Source organism: Oxyura jamaicensis, chromosome 6, assembly GCF_011077185.1.
Source record: "Oxyura jamaicensis isolate SHBP4307 breed ruddy duck chromosome 6, BPBGC_Ojam_1.0, whole genome shotgun sequence".
Classification (NCBI taxonomy): Eukaryota; Metazoa; Chordata; class Aves; order Anseriformes; family Anatidae; genus Oxyura; species Oxyura jamaicensis.
The window spans coordinates 23,768,402-23,791,883 of NC_048898.1; the positions used below are offsets into that span (position 1 = coordinate 23,768,402).

Consider the following 23,482-nt stretch of genomic DNA (forward strand, 5'->3'; position numbering starts at 1 on the left):
TTACTTCTGAACTAACATATTACCCCCCAGAAAAAAAAAAAATATACTAAAAAAAGACAGGTAATAAATAAAGCTATTTATCACATAAAATCCTGTGAAAAAAACTAACCCCTCGATGACAAGCAGCTAAGCTGTTAAAGGTGAATTCTTATTTCTTCACCACTGAGAAAATGTTGCAAAGGCTTGGCATTAAAAAAGTATGAACAAACACCAAATCCTGCTGCTTGAATGATAGATAAGGTTTGTGGTTGTTTTTTTTTGTTTTTTTTTTCCACTGAAATCCATCTTTATAGCCCTGTAAGACGTGTATACAGAGAGAGAAGCTGTATTCTGTGGTTGGCACGTAGTAAGGAGTGAACTCCCAGCAGCTCCCATTAGAAGACATTCAGCTCCTGAACAGCAATAATAACTTAGACCAAGGCATTTCCTAAAGGTGAATAGTTCCTGAGGCTATGTCGCAGATCAGTGGGTGTTATCACCACCACTAATTCCATTGCTTTGACAAAACCTGTAATAAAGTATTAAAACCACAAGTTGAGGGTGGAGGGAGTGGCTGGAAAGCAGCAGAAGGCACTAGGAGTTCAGCTGGGTAATTCTCCTGGTTAGCAAATAGCAAGAGCAGCACCAAAAGGGGTCTGGGACGGGCAGTTTACCTTTCCTTAGGATCTCTTGTGGGCATTACCAGAGATGTGCATTTGTTACTCGTGTGTCAAGCTGCTTCCTATGGATGCCCAGCAAGGTGTTGATCAAGGCAGCACTAAACTGGGGGGGCACTAAAAAGTCTTAGGACATTTTTACTGGCAGACAGCTGATGGAGCTGACCTGCCTTACAGACCTTTTTAAATGAAATGTGAGCGTGGCCTTTTACTGAAAGGGACAGTACCTGGTGAGCAGATTTATCACAGGAGAGGCGAGGCAGGCCAGAGCATGATGTTCTTCACATGGCAGCTCTCAGCCACAGCAGTGCTGTGTACCCACATCCCCCCAGGTGGAACAAGCATATTCCTCTGCTGCATGTATTGGAGGATGGCCTACAAAGAAGACCTCTGTCCTGAGGCACAGCTGATGAACACTTCAGCCCCTGGATAGGCATGAGTGGGTTTGCTCATAGCCTGAATGCACGGACCAAATCTTGTAAAAGGTCCTCGGGGTAAAATGATCGTATGGCATGCATGTAGGCAAATTATGCCGAGCAATTTGCTTTCAGGGAAGGCAAATCCATAAAGACCTTGGCTCGGCTCCGGCTTGGGTTCAACTAAACCCCATGGGAACACGTTGGGGTGAGTCTGGGTTTAAAAGCAAATATGCACACAAATACAGAAAATGAAGAACAAAAGATTCAACTCACTTATCTGTTTAGGTTCCCTTTGAGCCTAAGCAGCAGTGCACTGAGGTGTGTAAAGGCAAGTTTAGGCCTGTTTACATGACTGTAGGACTGGTGTTACACAGCTTTGCTCTGTCATTTTAAGAGAGAAGTTAGATTATTCTGTGAAACAGCCTTTTCTTCTCATCCTCCCCCTGCTCAACCTTATATAAAAGTTATTTTTCAACCCTGTGTGTCATTTCCTGAGAGACCTGGGTCACAAATTTGTTTCTGTTCTTTGGACAGGCTAAATTTAGATGCCTGACAGGAAACAGCAGAGAATTTTTCATTTCTCTCTGGTTGGGCTAGGAACACATTTAGAAGCAGCTCAGACCACAACTGCTTCGGTATGACCTGCCTGCAGGCAGCCCGTGCAGAGCGGGATCTGCTGCTGGCACAGCACCGTGAACCTGAGCAGGTAGAAACAGCAAATTGCTTGGGTTTGCAAACAACTGCTGCCACTTCCAACGTAGCCTCCAGTGTTCACCCACCCTCCCTGCACCTCTGCCTGTCACTACCTGTTCATTGTGTCCCCTGCGATTGCTCCTGCACTCTTGCCCACTAGGGAAGTTTTGCTTGGTTATGCTGATGAAAGCCAGCGGCTTACAGCTCGTTAGCGTCAGCAATTAGTCCTGTCCTGATGCTCTGCCAGCCCTGGCAGTCTCCCAGGCACAGATGAGCCAAGACTTTCCTAATGGCAGTAGCTACCAGCCTCTTCTCTCCCGTTTTGATTCCTGCCCCTCATTTTCTGCTCAGACATATTACAGCTGTGATGGTAAAAGCCAAGGGGAGCAGCAATTTGAGTGAGGAGCTCCCTGTCCTTACCAGTGGGGAACCAGGAATGGAAAAGGGAGCTGCAGGTTTTTCTGCCTTCGTGCAGAAAATGTCCCTCAATGGTGCAGGGACAAACGTGAGCATCTGGACGTGACCATCAAGGAGGTGGTGAAATGGTTCATACAAGGAAAAGGCAGGAGAGGACGTGTCTTTGGGGAGTTTATCTATCGGCAGGCTGGATAAGAAGCCTTGTGCCATACGCTGTTCCTAGTTGTGATACGAGGTTCAATCTTCTCTCTGATGCGTGTGATAGAAGGGATTGACGAAAAGGAACACGTGGGGCCATGACATGTGGTGCTGTCACCCCTGATGGGCCTCACTACCCAGGACAACTCGCCTCTTGTAAAAAGGATTCAGAAAAGCCTTAGTGTAGGAACATGGCAGGAAATCCTGGTGTAAGAACACGGCCTGGAAGGCTCCTTAGCACTGCAGGTCGGGCCTCAGGGACCTGAACAAGGCAGATCTGCACGAAGACCCGTGCTTGGATCCTGCATGAAGCACACAAAGGAGGGTGAGGAGCTGCTGAGGCCTTTCCTCCAGCAAGGCCACCACACCACAAGGCCACCACACAGGGGCTTGGCAGCCCACTGCCACAGCAGTACCACCTTACTTCCTGAAGGAGTTCAGGCACCTTCATTTCTGCTTTGCTTCTTTCAACACAAACCTCCAGATTCTCCCCTGGCTTGAAAGCCTGCAGAAGCTGACACTTCCCCATCGTACTACCATCAGAAAAAGATGGTTTGCTAGCTGCAGTTCCCAAGAGTAAACCCCATCAAAGCAGCAGTCTTAAGAAGGATCAAGGAGGCCCTATAAGGAGTCAACCAGGTAGCTTTTACCTGGCACAGAAGGGATAAGAAGACACATATAAGCAGCTGCAGAGATTGCACTGCCAATCTCTGCTGTGTGTGCACCTCTTGCATCCCACTTCCTAACTTGGAGCCATCCTGCGCTCATTAAAACCATGCTGGGAGAGCTGCACTCTCATGTAGAGGGCAATCGTTTCCTCCTGGTACCAAACTCCTGAGATTGGGCTCATTACAGAGTAATTTTGAGGAGTTTCCTCTTTAATAAAAGTAAAACCTGCAGCAGTCATTTCTCTCTTTGCTGGTTCTCAGACTTGCTGCCTGGAGATAAGGAAAGCAAACAAATAAACCAAAAAGCCAGAACCCAGTAACAGCATTTCTCTCTTATCTAATGTAAAAAAGGTTCCTGGTCGTTTATCCGTGGAAAATGGCTAAGAATAAAACCAACTAGCTGTGTTACCATGAAGAAAATGGAAGACACAAATGAAATGGTCTCAATACACGGGTCCTGCTGCCTGCTCTGCTACATTTTCCCCACCAAGAAAAAAGATGTCATGTCCAGGTGTGTTTTTGATGGACAGGATGAGCTGTTTAAACTAGTGCTGCAAGTCCTATCAAAATGCTTTTTAAAAAAAACTTGCAGTTTCCCTTCAAGTAAAGAGCAGTGCTGGATTTAGAGATTTCTGCATCCAATCCAGAATTGTGTGTGACCTCAGCAGTGACGCCTCGTTCTCCCACTAACACTGAGTCTCACGTCGCACTTCCCATTGGTCACAGAGCTCCTGCTGCCTGCAAGCAGACAGGCTCCTGCAGCCCCAGAACTCCTCCACCCTTTTCTCATCTTCCCCTTCCAAAGGAAATGAAGTATTTGGCCACCACCACCATTGCATTGCAGACATCTGAATAAATTAGTCATATTTGTTACTCATCACCGCTGTAGTGTGACTGAGGCACAATATAAAAATATATTCTTAGCTGCGTAAAACCCAGCCAGCACACCAGTGGAGCAGAAACTTACTTCTCTACCATGCCTTCCAGTTTCTCCCTATTCTCCCCCCATCCCTTCTCCCTTCCTGCAGAAACCACGACCAGGACAGGCTCAGCTGCAGACAACAGGCTGCACTGGCAAAGTCAGTTGTCTCCAGGCTTTGAAAAGCTGCCCTCTGGACTTGTGCTTAGAGGAACAAGTGTTTTCCTGTTGGCTTTGGTTAAATGGATTCCTTATGGATCCCATTGGTGTGTGCAAGGGGAATGTGCACCGTGTACTCATTTATCAGTGCAGACGTGTTCCTGAGCATCTCGTGGAATGTGTCAATTGTCTTTCTGTAAACGTCCCTGTGCAGCACGAAGGGACGGAAGAGATTGAGAGGCTCGGCCCTCTGGAATGTGATGGGAAAGCCCAGCTCTGCTGGTACCTTCCCATTGCCAATGAAGAAGTGGTAGAGCTTCTTTTCGTGCAAACATTTCTCCAGGAATTTCAGCATGTCCTGGAGACGGGCCTCCAACTTCTCGGGGGCCCAGTCCTGACTGGGACGCGCCTGCAGCAGATGCAGCATCACTGTCTTCAGGTGGTAGTTGGTGAGCCCGCTTGGGCCTGTGAGGCTGCACTGCTTCCCGTGCAGGAAGGAGAGGATCTGAAGGCAGCTGATGTGGCAGGCACCGGCAGGCAGCGTTTTGGAGATCAGCTGGATGAACCTCCTCTCGTACACCGCGAAGGTGAGGAACCAGCGAGTGCTGGAGGGGAGCTCTGCTACCAGTTCGTTGCGAGGGAAATGGGAGATGAAGTAAACGTCCGAGTTCTCGTACTGCACCACAGGAGTGAGGTTGAAGGCGACTGATTTCCCTGACCTGAATTTTATCTTCAGGGCTCCTGGGGAGTCCAAGAGGCTAAAAGACAGGTCGAATTCATACTTGTGGGAGATTCTGTTCCAGGCCTTGGTGACTGCGATCTGGAACCACTTCATGACTTGGTCAGCATCAAGATACTGAGTATTTTTGAAGCACAGGAGGTCTTCCATCTCGCTGCTGGGCCTGGAAGTATTGCCTTGGCTATGGAGAAGGCACAACATATCTTCCCCTAGTTTAGTCTTGTCACAGATGCAACCTGTCACATCCTCGTCTGCCCTGCATACCTTGATAGTGCCATAACCTTGTTCATCTGGGGGAAAAGAGGCCCCAGAGCACCAGATCTGGGACCGGAAACAATACGGCTCTGGGGGTGCAAAAGGCACTATCAGATCGCAGACAAAAGGTTTCCGCACTCTCCAGTTCTCGTACATGCTCCCCACACCCATGCAGTCCTCCACTTCCATGTCAGCGTCCCGGTTACAAACGCTCCTCAAGGCCTCCAGCAGGTCATCTGCAAAGCCTTCCACCATCTCCCGCATCCTGGCCATGTCGCCGGTGGTGCCCAGGATTCGCTTCTCATAGAAGCTGGCCAAGGTGGCCTTGTCAGGGAAGGCCACCCCCTTAAATGCTTTCCCCAGGACAGCCATGTCATCCTCTTCCGCTCCTGTGTCCTGCCAGTTCCCCTCCTGGAAATCCTGCCTCCAGAGCTCGATCAGCAGGAAGATGACCATGGAAAGAGCTGTCCACATATCCCACGGGACCTTTTCCTCTTTGATTTCCTCCACTACCTTTGCAGCCTTTTCCAGAGCCTGCTGTGCAGCTTCCTGGCCTGCGATTTCCTGCTCCAAGCGCAGCTTCTGCAGCCGAAGGTTCTCCTCCCGCTCCTTCATCTTCTGGATAATTTCTTCCGTGTTCTCGGGGACAGTGCCATTCTCTTTAGGGAAGAGGAACGGGTGGTTGATGATAGCTGTAATCACCACTAGGCACACTCGGAAGATTCCCACTGGCATGGCAGTTCCTTCCCTGGAAGAGAAAGAAAGGCAGAGTGACCCATGATTCAGAGTGTATTCCCTCAAGAAGAAAAATTAAAACAATCCCCGCTTGAATAAATGCTTTGGCATATTTTCTTACCCTGAAAAAGCTGCTCGAGTTCCTAAGCCAATGCCTGTTGCTACAAGTTACCGAATAAGCATCCCAAAGACTTTATAAAACTTCATCTGCGGCTGATGAGGATGAAAGGATCTTTCATTGAATTAGCTTCAAAGAAGAGAACTGTGACAGCATTTGCAACCCTCATCCCACCACAGTTCTGCAGGGTGGTGAGGGAGGGCACGTCCTTCCCTCCTTTGAAGTTCACAGGGCAGAAAGGAAGAGAAGCAGGCGGAACCTCCCCAGGCATAAAAAGAGAAGGCTGGAGATGACCACCACTTGCCCCAACGTAAGGCTGGAGGTGCAGTAAGGCCAACGTAGCAATGGCAGAGGCAGGGCTATCCTGGCTGCATCTTCAGTGCAGGCAGCTGTGTGCCAGCCAGTCCCAGATGTCACCCTTCCACGTTCCCCTGGCATGGCTGAGACTGCTGTGGTGCTTTGGAGCTGTCTCGTGTGGTTGCTGGCTCTGCTGCTCGAACCTCACACTTCATAACGCTTTCCAGGCCTGGGGACTCACTACACAAGAATTCAGCTCCCAGCTTTCTGGGACATGGTCCCATTGCCAGGACATCCACCTGGCCCTGATGAAGCCTCCTGGAGGTCTGGAGCAGAGGGTGCTCAGGCTAAGGCCAGGACTGTTTCAACCCCAATGGCACTTTGGCTCTTCGAGGGCTTGCATCTATCAATGTCCCAGGCGCCTGCTCAGGACGGGATAACCCGAGGCTGTTACCGCTGAGATGTGACAAGGTGACATCTCTCTCCTAGCACCATCGTCCCTCAGTCCTATCACGGGGAGATCAAAAGGACAGGACAGAAAAGCAGGGATGTTTCTTCTTCCTACATCTTAATGCAAGCCCTTTAATGCCTGAAGAGAGAGTTTGAGAGAGAGAGGTTTCAGTTACAAAGCGTGTCGATAAAAGACCTCATCAATCAGACGGGGAACAGTTATCTCCTTCCTGACAAACCAATCCATCCTGCTGCGGGGACGAGGCCGTTTCTTTCACCGAGGGCTGGCGAGGCACCGTGAGCACACGGGGAGCCGAGGGCTGCTGCTTCCCACCCCTCCATAGCAGCTTCCTGGCCGAACCCAGCGTGTTGGTGCCACAGCCACGCTGCTGCCCCAGCACCTGGGCAAGGAGGAGAAATCTCTGGCGGTCTCATTCCTGTCCTCACAGAGCATGCAACAAGGACAGACCTATTCCAGCAGGCCGTGTTACCACCGGTGTAACAGACTGCTGGGTTTGGAACCTGGGATCTCTCGCTGCAAGCACTGCACACGGGAACTGGAGCCTTGGGCACGCGTCTGTCTGTGCTTATAAGAGGGCTGGGTCTGGAACAACAAGGGAAGGGAACAGGCTTGCATTGTCCAAGCAGCAACAAAATTCACACGGTGCTCAGGATAATGCTGAGTGCCCCTCCCTGCGTAACATTCACTAACAATTCTTTCTTTAGAGCCCGTGTACACACACAGATGCTCGCCCTTACACACACGCTGCTCTGGAGATGGTTTGCTGGCCTTTCATGTCCCTTCTGCATTCACATTAACTCTTTTAATTCATCGAGCAATGGATTAAAGCAGAATTAATGCCCAAAGCTGGGTGTTCCAGTTATTCTGTGAGCTCCGTGCCTGGCCACACTTTAAAAATAACCTGGGCTCACTCTCCATTGCAAAGGGCTTTTATCAGCTTGCCGGGGCAGGGCAGGAAGTGCTGGTGACTTCCGTTGCTTCGTGCTACGCTCCTTCAGGCTGCCGGTGCTTTCCAGGCTTAAAAATAACATGGCCAGAGGCCAGGGGGCTCCAGCTGCAGTCCTGACCAGGACAACATCGCTCCTGTGCCCTGAGAGAAGCCAGCTGCCTCAGGACCTTCTCGTACCCTTCAGGAGTCTCCCATGCCCCAAGGCCTGCGGCTGCCCCGCTTCCAGAGGCTTCCTGCCCCAGGGCTCTGCCAGCAGACGGGGGCAGGCCAGCAGTCCCCATGCCCAGCACTGGCTCAGCTGAATTCATTCTGCTTTGCACTGGCAGTCCAGTTTATCTCCCCTGGTTTAGCAGGAGTAGGGTAGGAAGCGTGTATGCCCCAGCAAGCTGCCCAGGCATCGACCTCTGGAAGAGAGTCAGAACGAAAACTGGAAGTGAGAACATCTTCAGGTAGCATGGATTTGCAAGAGGCATGTCTGTTTTCAGCCTGAACAGAGGAAGTTCTGTTCAAAACTGCCCTTCCACTGCCGTAGCTATTCCCAGCCAAAAAGGAAGGCGCACACGAAGCCCTGAAGGTCGGTGATGCTCGGGGAGCGAGGTCAGCTGCAAGGGTGGTAGGGGCAGAGCATTCCCACATCTCATCAGAGACAGCTTTCCTGGCTAACATGGAAAGACCAAATAATACAGGTGAAACCAGTAGCGCTGCCTGCTAGGGCGGTCCGGCCCTCCCCGTAACAAAGGCTGCTCTCTTCACTCACTTTCAACTTCAGCCCAAGCCATTTAAGCCTGATAAAAATATTTATGCTTGCTCTGGCTGAGACAGCTTTGGTGTGGGGAAGAGGGAGGGAGTCCAAATGTTTCCCAGCTGGAGACTAACAAAAAGAAACACTATTGTTTCATCTACACATCATCACACTTAGTGACGTTTCAATCTTAAAATATATGTATATATAAATATACGTATGTATTCATGAGGTTTTAAGCAGCAAATTCCCAAAGCAATCTTCAGCCTTTTCTGGCCCTGCCAGTTTTTTTTTTCCATTCAAAGCACGGACAATGCCCAGACGTGGCAATAAGCTTTCATCTCGCCCTATTTTGAAGACCCTCTTGCCCTCCTGTGTGCAAGGTGCAGAATGAAGTAGCGTGGGCAGGGGGAGGGCTAGGGTGAGCAGTACACAGCCCCACTGTCCCATCCTGATGAAGACGGCTGTGCCAAGCTCGGTGCCAGCTCACCGCCGAGCAGCGGTGGGTGCTGGCTGTTCAAGCCTGCCTCCACCGCACAGCAATCGGTTTCCTCCTGGGCTTTTCTGTGGCACTCACGGCTTCAGCGACTGGGCGCTTTGCAGATGTTATGGTTATGATGGCTCCAAACAGGCCTGAGAAGTGAGGGGGCAGGCACCGTCCCCACTCCAGGTTGGGGAGATAAAAGCAGCTGATAGCTCTGTTGCCCAATTAGAAACAACCGTCAGCGGCATCCTACAGCAGGCTGTACGTTCAAAGGCTTCCCAGGAGCACCTGCAGCCCTCCATGCTCAGCTCCCAGGCAAGTTACACCCATCCTTTCGAGCCTGAAGCAGCCTCCCCGCTACAGGATCCTGACCAGCCCCATAGCAAACCCGGAATGATGACGGGAGCCCTGAGAGGGGAAGGGAGAAGACCACGCTGCGATCATGCAACACGGGTTGGTGTCACAGATGCTGTCATAAAAACACCAGGGTGAGGATGCCCAGAGAGGCTTGCCACAAAACTGCCAGAGGAAGATTTTCCTTTGCCACGTGTGGGCAGCCCCAGCCGTGTGTGAGCCCCGTAAGCCGAACAAGTGGTGCTGAGCTCTGCAGAGCAGCCCTCCCCATGCCTGCACCTCCGCAGTAACTGCAGCAGCAGCCTCAGGCCCCGCCGCTTCCTGCTCGGTCTGGGCAAAGGAAAGAAAGATGAAACTGCAGCCTGCACGTGCCCTGAGCCCAGATAACCCACCAGCTTCTGTGAAGACACAGGAGAATATTTCCCTTTCGTTAATAACCCCTTTCCCTCCCCAGGAGATTCTCACAGTGCTCTATTTCTCCTCTTTTCCCCCACCTCTTAAATTCTGAACCACAGGAAGCAAAGCCCGCTCTGGCTGGTGTTCAGCAGTAACCCAGACAGGAGCGAGCTGAAGCTTTGATTCTTAAATTAGAAAAAAACAAGTGAAGGGACTGACTGTGGTCCAGTAATGCACCGAAACGCGCTGAGACGTCATTAATGACATACTGGATTACTTCCTGCAGTGCAGCTGACACAAAAGGCGGCGCACAGGTGCCTGCCACATTGTGTTTCACTTTGGTAGGCTGCAAGGAAAGCGGGGATTTGAAGAGATGATAGTAACTACAGCTGGCTGGGAGCTTTTTTCATTGAAAGCTGCCAAATTTTCGAAACCAGAACTTCTAGGGGAACAAATAAAATTTTTGAGAAGGTCCCTGAGGTCTGTAAAGGACTCTGCAGCCTGTTTTACTAGAGAGATGAATCGTCCAGAACAGCCACTGACCTGCACGTGGGCTTTCTTGCTGGGAAGATGCAAATCCCAAACCCTGGGTGTCAGGCCCAGCCCAGCCATACGCCCTCATCGCTGGGCTTCTGGGAGCCCCCCGATTCCTCCTCCTGCTGCAACAGAAAACAAGTTGCCTTTTGGCCTGAAAATGCTTATGCTGCATTTACGAAGACCTAGTCAATGAACACCTTCAATATAAAATTTATTCCAGCTTTTCAATTTGCTGAAAGCCCTTACTGACCCACTACATCCTCCGGTTTGCAAATGCAGCTGCCTCTGCAGGTACGTACCTGGCTGCAGCAGAGAGAAATTACATTTCCTCTTACTGGGGACTTCGGGCTCTGAGCTGTAAGAAGCATGTATCTTTGAAGAGAAATGGGAACTGTAAAGATGCATGCCGGTATTATTGTTCCTGACAAAAACGTGGGAAGATGCACTTCAATTGGTCAACCTCACACCACTGACACTGCTGGTTTTCTACGATCTCCTCATCACTGTTCACAGAGCAATCAAAAGGCCGTTGCTGGCTCAGGGTGGATAGTGAGGGCAGTTTTCCTTTGAGTTTACATTTAAAGCTTCAGAAATAGACGTGCTGGATGGATGGATGTTCATGGAAAAAGACAAAGGTACTACAAGAGAGGGCAATACACTGGTAGAAGTATCAGTGTGGTCTTTGCCATTAGCTGCTGGAAGTTTGTTCAAATTTTGCCTGTTTTATACTAAGAACAAGAAAAAAATGTTTTAATTTTACACGCACACATTCAACAACAGAGCACACATCTATACCCTTATAGTCTGATCACCTACTTGGGATGACAGAAACTTCTGTTGAAGGCACTCCTCCGAATTCAGAAGGGGCTGGCAGTAATTTAAGTTTTGGTTTCCTTCCCAGCCCCTGAAGCTGCTGCCCTCATCACTTGGCTGCCTTCAGGTCAATACTGTGCTCTCCTGTTTGGACCTGGGCTTCCACAGGAACTGAAGAAATGGCATTGGCAAGACTTCAGTCAAACCTGTCTGGTTCTTGAGACTATTTTTACTGAAGAAGCACTCTCTGGTGTGGGCAGGGTCCAAGTACTATTTTCGTGAAGAATTTCAGACCAGGATCAAGTGAGGTTTCCTCCCAGGCCAGAACTGGGAGGCTGTGGGTTACCTGGTGTGCCGGTGGGGTGCATGCTGCCAGCAGAGGAGACACTGTGCCCAAGCACAACGTCTCCAGACAGGAGTTTCCAGGTTCACAGGAGTCAGCCAGGTGGGGCTGCCGAGGCGCTGGACCCTGGGGGAGGCTGCAGGGCCCTTGTGGCTGGGGCAAACACACACAGCCCACGTACTGGGACAAGCCCCAGGGTGACCAAGGGTTTATCACACCAGTCTGCTCTTCCCAGCCAGCAGCATACGTGTTAGCATGTATGACCATGTCTGGTTTCTACCTGGGGATGTCTCAGCAAGAGCCCAGGGGCTCAGATGAGGATCCTCAGCTGGTTTCCACCACCCAGACCCTCCTGTTGCAATGAGAAAATGTCCCCAGATGTGTATGTACAGAGTATCCCACACTTCCTACTCCATCACCAGCTCCTATGCATCGCCCTGGCAGCACCCAGCTGGGGCTGCCTGCACAGGGCACGGGGAGAGGCCTCTGCTTTCCCTTCTCCTCAGCACGCAGCCTGCTGCAGCACACACAGCCCAGCCAGAAAAAATAGCCACAAAAAGGGATGCAGAGTCTGAGCAGCACCAACTTGTGGAGTTGTTTCACCGTCTGTGCCTAAGGGCAGCATGCAGGACTCGTGAGATGAGTTACTGTCACGGTTCTGCAGGGACTGCTGGGATCTGGCTCTTTTTTTGCCTCTCTACCAAAGCCACGAGTGGGAAGGACTGAATACAGGCCTGGACGGTAAGGCTGGTACCACAACCACGTTTAAAAACCAAACCAGGCTTAGGAAGCCCAATCCCAGATGAGCTGCTGGGCCACAGGACAGTGGTCAGAGAGGCCACGTGCCCGCTGGCCTTTGTTTTGCCATTTGATTGAGAGCATGTCAGCCTTTCGTAACACCCGTGAACATCCCGTCCCGCGCCTGCTGCAGTGCCGGCGGGGTCAGTCGCCCAGCCCCAGTCGGACATCCTGCCCAACAGGCCTACTGCAGACTTTCGGACGTAGTACCTTCCTCCCGGGACACCAGGTCAGCTATTTCCAAGGAAATGCTGATGCTCATCCTGTGTACAGGGCTGGGGAGCCCTCCCTTCCCACTGACGGCTGGACTCGGCTGGACAAGCACGTGAGTGGCGCTGACATCGCTCTGGAGGCAGCTGGTGCCGTGCAGCCCAGGTCCCGCCGGACCTGCACATCGTGGGCTCCACAGGAATCGCCCACGAACCTCCGGGTGAGCACCGATTTTGCCAGCACCACTCCAAGCAGAGCAGTGCCCAACTTGCTTCAGGGAGGACGGGAATTCATTCTGATATCTTCCAGTCATTCATTATCTCTGCCATCAGGAAGCTTTTCCTTATGCTTCATTAACTCTTCCTTGATGCAGTTTGAACCCCTAACTTTCCAGTGAGTAAAAGTAGGGCAGACCATTTCTTTTCTTCTTGCCAAAGCACTCAAGATATATACAGGCTCTCCCCTCGCGCTTTCTCTGCACACAGATGCATTTGGGAGAAGTTGCCCTAATATCCCATGGCTCCTCTTACTTCGTCCCCAAAACCTGGAGAGTACCAAGAGCTGTCTTTCTGGCACATAATGGAGTCATTTACCTGCTAGTGCTCTTTTCCAAAACCTGCTGAGATACGGGACTTGTTAGATTTTCAATTTCATCAGTGAGTGGTGGACTTTTCTGGGTGCTTCTGAGTCACCATTTCATTGGCATGCCACACCTGTATGCACAGAAAGAACATAACTCTGGCCCTCTCCTCCTGCCACCAGGAGCTGCCAGCCACCATAAAGGACACCTGTAACAGCGGCTAAATAAACACGGAGCCATGTCGTGCCCTCAGAGCACTCGCTGTCTGTAAGGCTGGACACAAGAGGGGAACCCATGGAGACCAGGAGATAAAACAGCATGAGGAGGATGTTTCTCAGCATCCTGCCTGTTGCCTGAATGTCTCTGCTTTTTAACTGTGCAAGCCAGCTCAGCTCTTGCCAGCAAGCAGCACGTGGCAGCCTGTGCAGTGCCTCGGGTTCCCCCCTCTATGGCCAGGAAGGGTTTATGACAAATTGTAACACGCTGCTGGCTGTGAGGGATGCAGGAGGGGAAAGGTAGGAAGCGTGTATGTGGCTCCCACCCACGTACTGGGCTGTTGTGGTAGGATCCTGGCCAGGAACAGCTTGGCTTTTTAAGCCGAATAATTTTTATCTGTTAATTGAGAGGAGAACAATTGGAGTAGACCAAACTTTTATGTTTTTAGGAAAACAAAAAACACACGCCAAGACTAAAAAAAAAAAAAAAAAAAAAAAAAACAGAAAAGTTGGCTTACCAACCTCGCCAGCTCCCTCCCCCTCAAGCCAAGCGCGATGGGAGCCAGGTACTTCCCTTGCACAATCTTTCATCAGCACAGATGGACACAAATGACAACAACCCCCCTCTGCCTTACTGAAAGGCTGAAATGTCTACGACAATGTGAGGAGCGACGCCACTGCACACGTGCTGTCTGGCCTCCACCTGGAGCTCACGATGGGACCCTGATGGGATTATCCCAGGAGCTCTGGCTGTCACCCTCTCAGTCACAGGGCAGCTCATCGGTCCAGACAGGACAGTCACCTCGTGGAATGGTGGAGTGAACACAAAAAGGGATAAATTGCCAAGATCTTTGTTCACACCTGCCCTCCTTTTCCCAGTTAATTCCCAACAAGGTGAAGAAAATCAAACCAGTGTTAAATCAGCCAGCAGTTACTCCGACTCTCCTCACCCTTAAGCGTATTCCCTGCGCACCTAACTTCACTGCATGTTGTATGTACGTTGATACGGGTGCTTTAGTGTGATAGGGGTTGGAGGAAACGTTACTAGAAAGTTGATTTCCCAGCAGGAATACACCATTCCAGCACATCCAAGAAGAGCACACACAGATATTGGCACGGCTCAGACGTGACTTGCAGAATGATTGTGGTTTACATGTGACAATAAGAGGTCCCATTTCGGTCACGTAACAAGGAGCTTTTATAGACAGTAGAAAGCACATGTCTCAAATTGCCAGACACTTCCACATTGAGAAGCTGAACCAAAAACAGCAAAAAAATTGTCACTACGGGCTGGAAATCTACTTGGTCTGAGTTCTCTCACTCCATCCCAGTGTTGACGCAGGGACAGAGTAACACAGCTGTTTCAGGAGCCCTGCAGGCCCAAGTATCTGCTTAAAAAGGGCTCAGAAGCACTGGGTGAGATTGGTGGTCTGTGTGATACTGGAGCATTGTTTTGATAACTGGTTACAGCTGCTTGTATTCAAACAGTTGGGGAGGAACAGCGTTTAAAAGCTGGCTGTTGTAGCAAAAACGTCACCACAGAAATGAAAAGCAATGCTTTATTCCATTGCCTAAAATCCCAGCTTTATTATAAAATATCGTTCCTTAAATAAAGTAAAAACACCAGACCGTGGAAGCCCCTGAAGGGCTGGGTGGAGGGTGTGGAAGGAGAAGAGAGCAACAAAGAGCGTTTCTACTGCAACACTTCCTCTGTTCTCACAAGCAGACTCACTGCTCTCACAGCCTTTCCTCTGCTTTCACTAGGACACTCCCTGCTTGCAGCAGGGGCAGTCTGCATTGCACACCAACAGGGGCGGGAAGGATCAGGCCCTCTTACTTCACTGCGTAGTGGTTCTAGAAGTGAAGAGGAGAAACAACACAAACGCTTTGGGAAGCAGTAAGCCCATTCTTGGCTCACTCTTCATAAACCCATGAGCTGCCAAGAGACACGCACACACACAAATATGTTGGCTGCAGAGCACTGCTGGCTACCCCTGCTTCTCAAAACTAGTCTGGATTAATTAAAACCAGAAGAGAGAAGCAAAGCCATACAAGAAAACAAACTGTCCCACTTCTGTGCGCTATTTCCATGATGCTCATCTTTCAGTGGTCACCAGCTCGGAGCCATTTTCACCCAAGCAAGTGACTCAGAGAGCAGGCTATTGCTACACGCACCCGGACGTAATCATTTTCATGTGCTCTTTGCTCAGCCCCCTCTGCTCACCAACAAAAGAAAAGATCTGTACACTCTTCCTTTCCCTGAATTGTTTGTAAACTGAGTGCTGGGAAGAAAGACTCTGGAAATGTTTAATGGGATAAGAGTGATGCAACTTGCAGCGCTGTAGCAAAAGTCCCAAACACGCATGTGAGGGCTGTGAAGACACGTGGTTCTTATTTGGGATATGTGGGGTGAACCCAAACGCTTGCTTCCTTTATAACACAAGCACCACAAAGGAAAGCTTTGTTTGAGAGCCAAGGGGCAGGCTCTGCACACTTATAGGCTGCCCTAGGATGGGGATGTAATGGGAACTGTGAGTCATGGTTGTGGGGCCCCTGCTCATGGGCACAGAAATCCCCTCTGCAGCAGCAGTCAAGGAGCTTAGCTTTGGAGAAAAGAGCTCCCAGCTCTGCGTGGAAGACTGAAAGCATCCAGGACCAGCAACAACTGCAAGGCTGAGCAAAGAACACGTGCTGTGGGTGACTTACACTCAGTTAGCATTTCCTCCTGTAACTCTTTCGGAGCCTGGGATCACAGCCCACACTCGTTCCAACAACATGAAGCAGCTCAACGAGGAGCTGGGATGGATGTCAGCCAAGCACCTTTTGACCGTCTTTTGTCTTTGGCTACAGAGGAGCGTGGCCTTCATAATTAGACTGGGCATAGCTAGCTCTCTAGGTAGGACTGCAGCAGAGCTCTGTGTCACAAGTCACCTGAAGTGCCAGGTACTCATGTCACCGTGTGTTACAGCAGGGGAGAGCCAGCTGATTGATTCCAGCCACCTAAAATACAGAGCTCTATCTCATCCTTGCCCCTCCTAGCCTGGGAGAAAAAGATAAAGTTTTTCTCTGTTTATCACCAATGGATTGCCATCTGCAGCTTAGAAGCAGCCGTACGACAGAAAACCAAGAAATGTAGAAATCAAACTCTTATCTGAAACCAGTGGCAGTCAGGTACCAGAACGTTCAGAGGCAGTGATTTAGGAGCTATGTACCTTGGATCCAGATACACACGCAAACACAAGCCTGTACTGTGGACATTAAGTATCACTGTTTAGGCTTGAGAACTTCTCCTAAGCTCCACCTCTAGTACATATTAATATTCTCCCAGAGCTTAAAAATAGTCATATAAGAGCCCTGGAAGAGCAATACAGCTTCTCCTGCCTACACACAGAGCCTACGCTGCCTGGATGGATTCTGGCAAATCCCTGCTTTGCTCTGAAAAGCTTCCAGCAAGTCTCCATCTCTGCATCACAAGACAGTCTAGACTAGTGCTTAACTACCTTGACCTGTAGGAATTTCCCCTTATCGCTGTGTGTACTTTCTGCAAAGAAAGGTGTAAGCCCCACTGGGATTCTGGCACACGCAGATGAGAGATGCTTCCCCCCTGCAGGCAGCGTGGGAACCTTTTGCTCCCACTCACCATCAGGTGCTCTCCAGCATCACCAAATCCTCTGCGATTCAGAACTGAAAGCATGGCATTCAAGCTGAGCTTCATCGTTTCCATTTGATTATTATTATTATTTTTTTATTACAAACTGCATCTTTTCAGTTGACAGAACCCACCATCCCTTGGGGAACCCAGAGAAAGATGCAGGCACAGAGGTGGCTCAGCTGACACCTCAGAGCTAAACTCTCCGCTTCTCTGCTTAGGTGCAACAACCTTCTCTGCCTGCTCTTCCCTTTGGTTCTGAAAGTGAAGGAACAGTACATTTTCTTACGCCAGGCAACTGAAGTAACCTTATGAATCAGACCCTGCCTAACAGCACTTACATTCTGCAACAGTTGGCCTCAACAGCCCTCGTCCTTGCCAATACCACACTCGGTTTTTCCAAGCCACATGCGTGGCAGTGGGGCGCATCAGATGTTTGCCCTGCAAATGCTGAAAAAGCATCTCTGCCTTGAGGCAGACATCGTTGATATAAATAATGTGCTGGATCAGCCAGAAAAACCTGCCCCTGGAAGAGGAATAATAATGAAAGGTGGTGGGGGGAAAGGAAAAAGAGAAAGGTCCTCATTTACACACGGGCGATGGCAGTGGGCCAGCTCTCACAGCTTTGATCCAGGCTGGTGGAAGAGCATGCCAGGGAATGCAGCGAGCTGAGCTCTGCCGGAGCAGAGCAGCCGTCTGAACTAACAGGGTTGGGAAAAGGGGGACAGACACCACCCGACACAGACACAGCTCCAGAAGAAATAAGAAAAAAAGTAAAATCACATGGACTACATGAAGGAACAGGTACTCGGAGCTGCAGCAGGACACGGCGGCAGCCAGGATTGCTGCTCTGGCAGCTACCTCTGCCACCAGCCACGTTTCTTCCCTTCCCACCACTATCTGCAGCCACATGCTCACAGTTTCCCCAGGTTTCTCAGGGATTCTCAGACAAACATCATCTGGGCAATTAAAACTGCACATTGCTGGCCTGTAAAAGCTGCTGTTCCACAACGATCCAGCCCTGATCATCAGGAGGCTGTCCAGGCACTTCCAGGCCTTTGCCTCCCCTCTGAGAGCTGGAAGAAGGGGGATGTAGTGCTCCATGGATCTGGGTAAGGTAACTCCAGCAAGTTCTCCTGCGTGGCAGCAAATGCGGCAGTAGCTGCTGTCAGCAAAGCTTGGGCCTTTTGGTTCCCATCTGCCTTCCCCTCTGACTAGGCCCCAAGGTACCAGCAGCCAGATGAGGGCAATTCTAGACTGAATGATGGAAGCAAGAGGTTTTAACACTGAACTTCCAAACTGAAGACATTTCCCAATTAAATCTTCTCATTATTGCTAGATCAGGTAGTCTTTGCAAGTCCTTTCTGACCTTCACTGCTGGAAACAGCACCGGTTACTAAAACATGAGCCACACCACTTCCCTTCCAGCATTTCTCCTGCAAGGCTAAAGATCTAGTGAGAGCCGATCAAGATCAAATCACATAAAAACTGGAAGGAAGAATGACCCCTGGAGCACTTACCTGCTATACAGCTTTGCAGGTGCTCATTAAACTTCACATTACTCCCATCGCCGCGGTGCCGAGCAGACTCCGTTCAGTCACCCACCACTGAAGCACAACCAGGAAGTCTGCAAAACACAACGAGAATGAATGAGGAAGTTCAGGCAGAAGATGGGTCCATAATGCAGTTATCTAAATTAGGCATCGATTAAAATAGAGATTAACTTTCCCCCTCCTTACCTAGCACAGTGATCACTGAAGCTCAAGAGACCTCAAATAATCAGCTTTGAAGTGATCAGGGAAGAGTTAAACCTCTGCTGCTCCCATAAGGAAGTGTGTGAATCTCTGTGGGTCCGTCACTGCAGATGTACCAGCAAGCCAGGACCTCCCTCCTTGACTCCATCCTCACCCACCAGCCCTCTCCTTTTCAAATGGATTAGGGTCAAATTAGCAGCTGCCTATGGGCTGGGACGGTTTTGTCTGGGATTGGTTTGTCTCAGAAGAGGCACTAGCTGCTGTAAGTAGGTTGCGAGGTAAGAAAGACTTGCTAGGGGAGCCGGGTTTTGAGAGCTAATGTGAGAAACAGAAAACGCAGGAGAAGAGGCAGGAAACAAGTCTGAGAGCACGCAGGAAGATGTGAAACGCAGAACCACAAGATAAACTACCATATTTTAGGAGGAGAGAGCTTATGAAATTTCAGATGAAACAGGAAACAAAGCAAAGCACTCTGTGCATAAGCAGTCGAGCGGTGCGACGAGCAGACACAGGGTAACCCAGCAGCCACCTCCCTCCCAGCCACTTCAAACCCTCTGACTGCCTTGATCCAAAGCCTGACGAAAGCTGGAGCAGCCCTTCCCCGGGCTGAGATGAGCTTTGGAGCTGAGTCCTTTGAGGGCCTGGTGTAAAGCTGATGCACCCTTGCCTTGCTCTCCTGAATTGCTTCACGTCGGCAGCTGTTGGGGATGGGGTTGACCAACCCTCCCTCCTCCCACCTACCTGCTCTGAGCAGACTGTGTGCAGTCTCACTTCTCTACCTTCTCTCTTCAACTCTGAGGCCAAACTGGACAACCAGATTGAGCCCTGATGTCCCAGGGCCTCTGCACCATCAGCACAACGCTACCGGCAGCAGCACACTCTGCCAGCACAGCAGCCAGGCTCTCCAACCCCAGAAGGGCAGGATCCGCACTCTAATATCCCAGTGGATGTTTGCTAGCCCTCAGGGCCTGCAAAGTCTGCTCCCGTGGTGGCTCGAGGCCAGCAAGGTACAGCAGGAGCTTCTGCTGGAGGAAAAGAGCAAGGAGCGCGGCACTGCTAGACAGGGAGAGGAGCAGGGAACTGCTGCTAAGGGACCTGCACATTCTCACTTCTTAAAAAAAAATATTAAGTCACAAAACTGCAGTCAGGATCTCCCTCTAGCATATATACGTTTACAGATGTTGGAGGAACCCTGGCTAAGGTGTAGGTCACAAGAAGATCCCTGTCAGTAGCGGGTCTGCCCACTCTGCATCCTCACACGCTGGCACAGGCCTCCTCTGGCTCCTTCCACAGTGTTTGCTCTGGGTCAGCCCTACACGAGAGCTTCCTCTCCACATCAGAGATCCCAAATGCCCCTGCTCCAGCGAAGCTCAGCAGCTCATCTGGCCTTCAGGACGCGGCGGTAAAACCTGTTTGTTTTGCTGAATCCCTGGCCAGAAGAGCCCAGCCCCGAGGTGGGCTCGCGTTCAGCAGAGAGTCAAGGCGGTTCAGCCAACCTCGCATGGCTCACACGTGTGGAAACCAAAACAAGCTAAAAAAAGAGCCCTGCCGCAGCTGCACCCCTCGGCTGGTTCTCCATCCCTCAGCTTGCTCAGATCTTGGCTACCTGCCTCCCTTCCTGCTCCCCGTGCTGAGGGGTGAGCAGGCAGAAGGTTTTGCTCACGCAGCTGAGCCTGAATCCTGGGCTCCACGTCTGGGCACATGGCGATGCTGCCCAGCACGCGCCCTGGCCTGGCTCCCTGCCTCCCTCCAGCCTGACAGCCAGAGCCTCTGCCTCCCTCCACCACCCAGCAATTACATGGCGGGACGGAAAGTACGCTGCCTGGCAGCAAAGCTGCTTTTTATCAGCATAAGTGGATTATAAGAACACTTGGGAGAGAAAGAGCTGGCCCACCCAACAGCCTATTTTAAAAGGGGGGAACAAGCCAGGAGCTTTTATTTAGTTAGTTATTTTCCAGCTCCTTTCTCCATTGAACCATTGCTCTGGATTGTAATTGCAATTCCACAGAGCAGGGAGTGCAGGACAGGACAGCACAGAACAGCAGGGAGACTCAGGCAGGCTCCTTACGGAGTTCACAGAGGTTATCAGTGTGCCCCAGAAGAGCTGCTGCTTAACACTCACCTTGTTGACAGAGGCTGAATTTAGCTTGAATTTTGCCAGGAGTAAATTTGTTTTAGGTGAGATGCAGATGTGTAAAGAGAGAGAAATGAAACAAAAAAAAGAAGGAAGAAAAAAAGCCACAATGTAACCCAGTAAGTGTGCTTTCTGATATCACTTTATTTGCATGAATTTACTTGCAGGCAAGCCCCAAGATATTGAATCAACAGTCAACAAGCAACCGGTTGCTAAAGCCAGACTAAGATTGTCCTTATGAAAGCCATGCGGTTTTTGCATAAAAAACAAACTCAGAAATTAGTTAGATCAGCACACTGAACACCAGCGTCGCATTTCTGTGGGTCAGGTTTCCTCTCTCAGTTGCTCACTGCCACGTAAGGAGGGCTGCAAGCACAGGCATACCTCAGAGGCTGCAGAGGCATGCAGGAGCCCTTCTTGTCAGGGAGAGAACAAACAAAACATAAAATAGGAGCGTGACACGCAGCTCTGGTGGCCCCAGCCATCACTTGGCCTGGAACAATCTCTCACGAAGTGCAAACTCCTCCAGTCCCTGAGCTGGGCTATTCAGTCTGACTTGTAGGAGAGGGGGAGAAAAGGCTGTGCTTACAATACCACAGTGCCCAAGCAACAAAGAGAGGAAGACAGTTAGGTGGGGAGGGGCCACTGCCGAGCTGCTGACAAGCAGGTACAGCTGCCTGGGTGTGTGCAGGTACCCGGCTCTCCCTCGCACATGCTGCTGGTGCAAACACCGATCGCTGGTTTCTGTGCGCCTTAGTCATGCAAAAAACAAAATGTCATCTACCAGCAGGGAGCCAAGAAGCCCTCAGGACTTCACCAGTACTGACATCGGCTCTCTGACTTTTGGCAAATTGATTCACCTCCTTCCACTCCGGTGGCCATCACACTTAATATGTGTGTTTCCCATACAAGCAGCATGAAGTGTCTATTGTGCTGAAAACGAGGCCAAAAAGAAGGCTTTAAGTTTCCATTCCTAATTTCCAGGCTCTGCTTTTCCTTAATGATTGAGGAACCCCTTTCAAGTACATTAAGGAAAACTGGGATCAGTAGGGTTTAAAAAAGATGTTTGTGAAGGTAAGCAGCGTAACTTTAGTCAGAGCTGCAAAGAGGTTGGGGTCCTCAGCCAACCAACCCCAGCGCTGCCTGCCCAGCACCTCGGGGCCTTGCTTGGCAGCCCACACCAGTGCCCTGGGCATGGTTTAGGCTGCTGGCACTCAGTAAAACTGCACCAGTAGTGACGTTCTGTCAGTAATGTTCTCTTAGGGACACTGCTGGTGCTTACCTTGCCTGGCCACGTAGCAGACCCCAATAGCAACACCTCCAGTCCTCCTGGAGGACTTTAGCACGGACTTTAGCTCTCCCAAGAGAGCTGCTTCAGCGGGAGACTGCTCCCTGACTTCTGCCTGAAGATGGAAAGGCCACCAAAGCTCTGGCTCTTCGTGTCAGTCATATAGCCCAGGACTCCCAGCATCCCAGCCCTGTCTTGCTCCAACCTGAGCTACAAACACCACCTTCCAAACCAGGCACACGCAGCCGAGCACAGCAGCTCAGCCAGGAGCACAGCTCCCTCTCTTTGTGCTCGTTAGCGGGATGTGGTATCAGAGAAGAAAGCAAAGAGTTTTGCAACAAGCTAAACCCAAACCACGTTACCCCTTCCACGCAGCGAAGCCCAGCAGCGCACAGACCCCCTGCTCCGGCCATCTCCCATCGGCACCAACCCCCTGAGGCGGTCACGGGGGCCCCGCTCCCATGGCCCGACCATGCCGGGCTCCGCACCCCGTGCCCCGAGAGCCGGCTGCCCGCTGCTCCGGCCTGGGCTGCCGGGCAGGAAGGCTGCGAGCTGGGGGCACCCGGCCCCTCCGGCCACCTCAGCCCCCGGGGCCGAGCCGCCCGCCTCCTCCCGCACCTTTTCTCCCCAAAACCACCGGCGATACCCTGCCAAACAGCCCCTGCCCCCCCGTCCTCCCCACCCCCCCCCCGACCCCCGGGCTTCCCTCCGGGCCCCGGCACTCACCGGGCTCCGCGGCCGGGCCAGGCCGACTCCGCCGTGTCCCGCAGGCGGCTCGGTGAGGCTCGGTGAGGCTCGGTGAGCTGCGGGAGGGCCCGCCCAGCCTGTCCGGAGCGGGGTTTTGCTTGCTTTTGCTTTTGCTTTTTTTTTTTTTCCTCCTTCCCCTCCTTCAAACCACCCCCGCCAGCCCCAGGGGCCGGCACGCCGCGGTTCGGAGCCCCAGCTCGCCGCCGGCTCCCCCGTGAGCTTCCCGGACGGTTTTGCAGCGGGGACGGAGAGGAAAGGCGCCCATTTTGCTTCTCGGATGCTTGCTGACCTCCTGAGGGTCGAGCCGAGGAGCCGTGGGGGCGGCAGGGGCTGCCAGCCCCCCGCTAAGCCCCGCCGGGGGCACGGAAAGGGGGGCTCCGGCAGCGGCCTCACGCCCCGGTGAAATGGCCCCTTACAGCTCAGGCAGGGAAAAAGTTGGCTCCACAGCCAGCCCTTCCACCGAGGTGCTCAAGGAACCGGCTTTGAGCAGCAGCGTGGTGACATCTGCCTGATTTGGGGCCCCAGCCTTTCGCTGCACCCTTCCTCCTCCTCAGCATCGCAACCCTTCGCTAACGCCGCCTTGGCGAGTCGCACGTTCTGCACGCCGCCGCTTTGCTTTCCGAGGCTCTTGTGGTAAATGTGCTGCATGCAGCGGGACCCGCACTGCTGAGGCTTCTCAGGATCCAAAACATCAAAGTATCACCAGGCAAATGTCGGGGCACAGCTCTGCACGACTGGTTGGAG

General features: G+C 51.4%; 1 protein-coding gene across 2 annotated transcripts; it reads right to left on the reverse strand.

Moving 5' to 3' along the window:
* Positions 1-2,923: 2,923 nt before the first annotated feature.
* ITPRIP (inositol 1,4,5-trisphosphate receptor interacting protein) lies at positions 2,924-22,885 on the reverse strand. Of its 2 annotated transcripts, none has more exons than XM_035329826.1 (3): positions 22,718-22,885; positions 18,336-18,442; positions 2,924-5,871 (listed from the first exon to the last, which is right to left on the reverse strand). In XM_035329826.1, exon 3 carries the CDS (start codon positions 5,856-5,858, stop codon positions 4,209-4,211), a length of 1,650 nt encoding a protein of 549 aa, XP_035185717.1. In that variant the 5' UTR covers positions 5,859-5,871; positions 18,336-18,442; positions 22,718-22,885; the 3' UTR covers positions 2,924-4,208. The 2 variants fall into 2 exon arrangements, with proteins under 2 accessions (XP_035185717.1, XP_035185718.1); XM_035329827.1 differs by lacking the exon at positions 22,718-22,885 and adding an exon at positions 18,555-19,157.
* Positions 22,886-23,482: the final 597 nt, after the last annotated feature.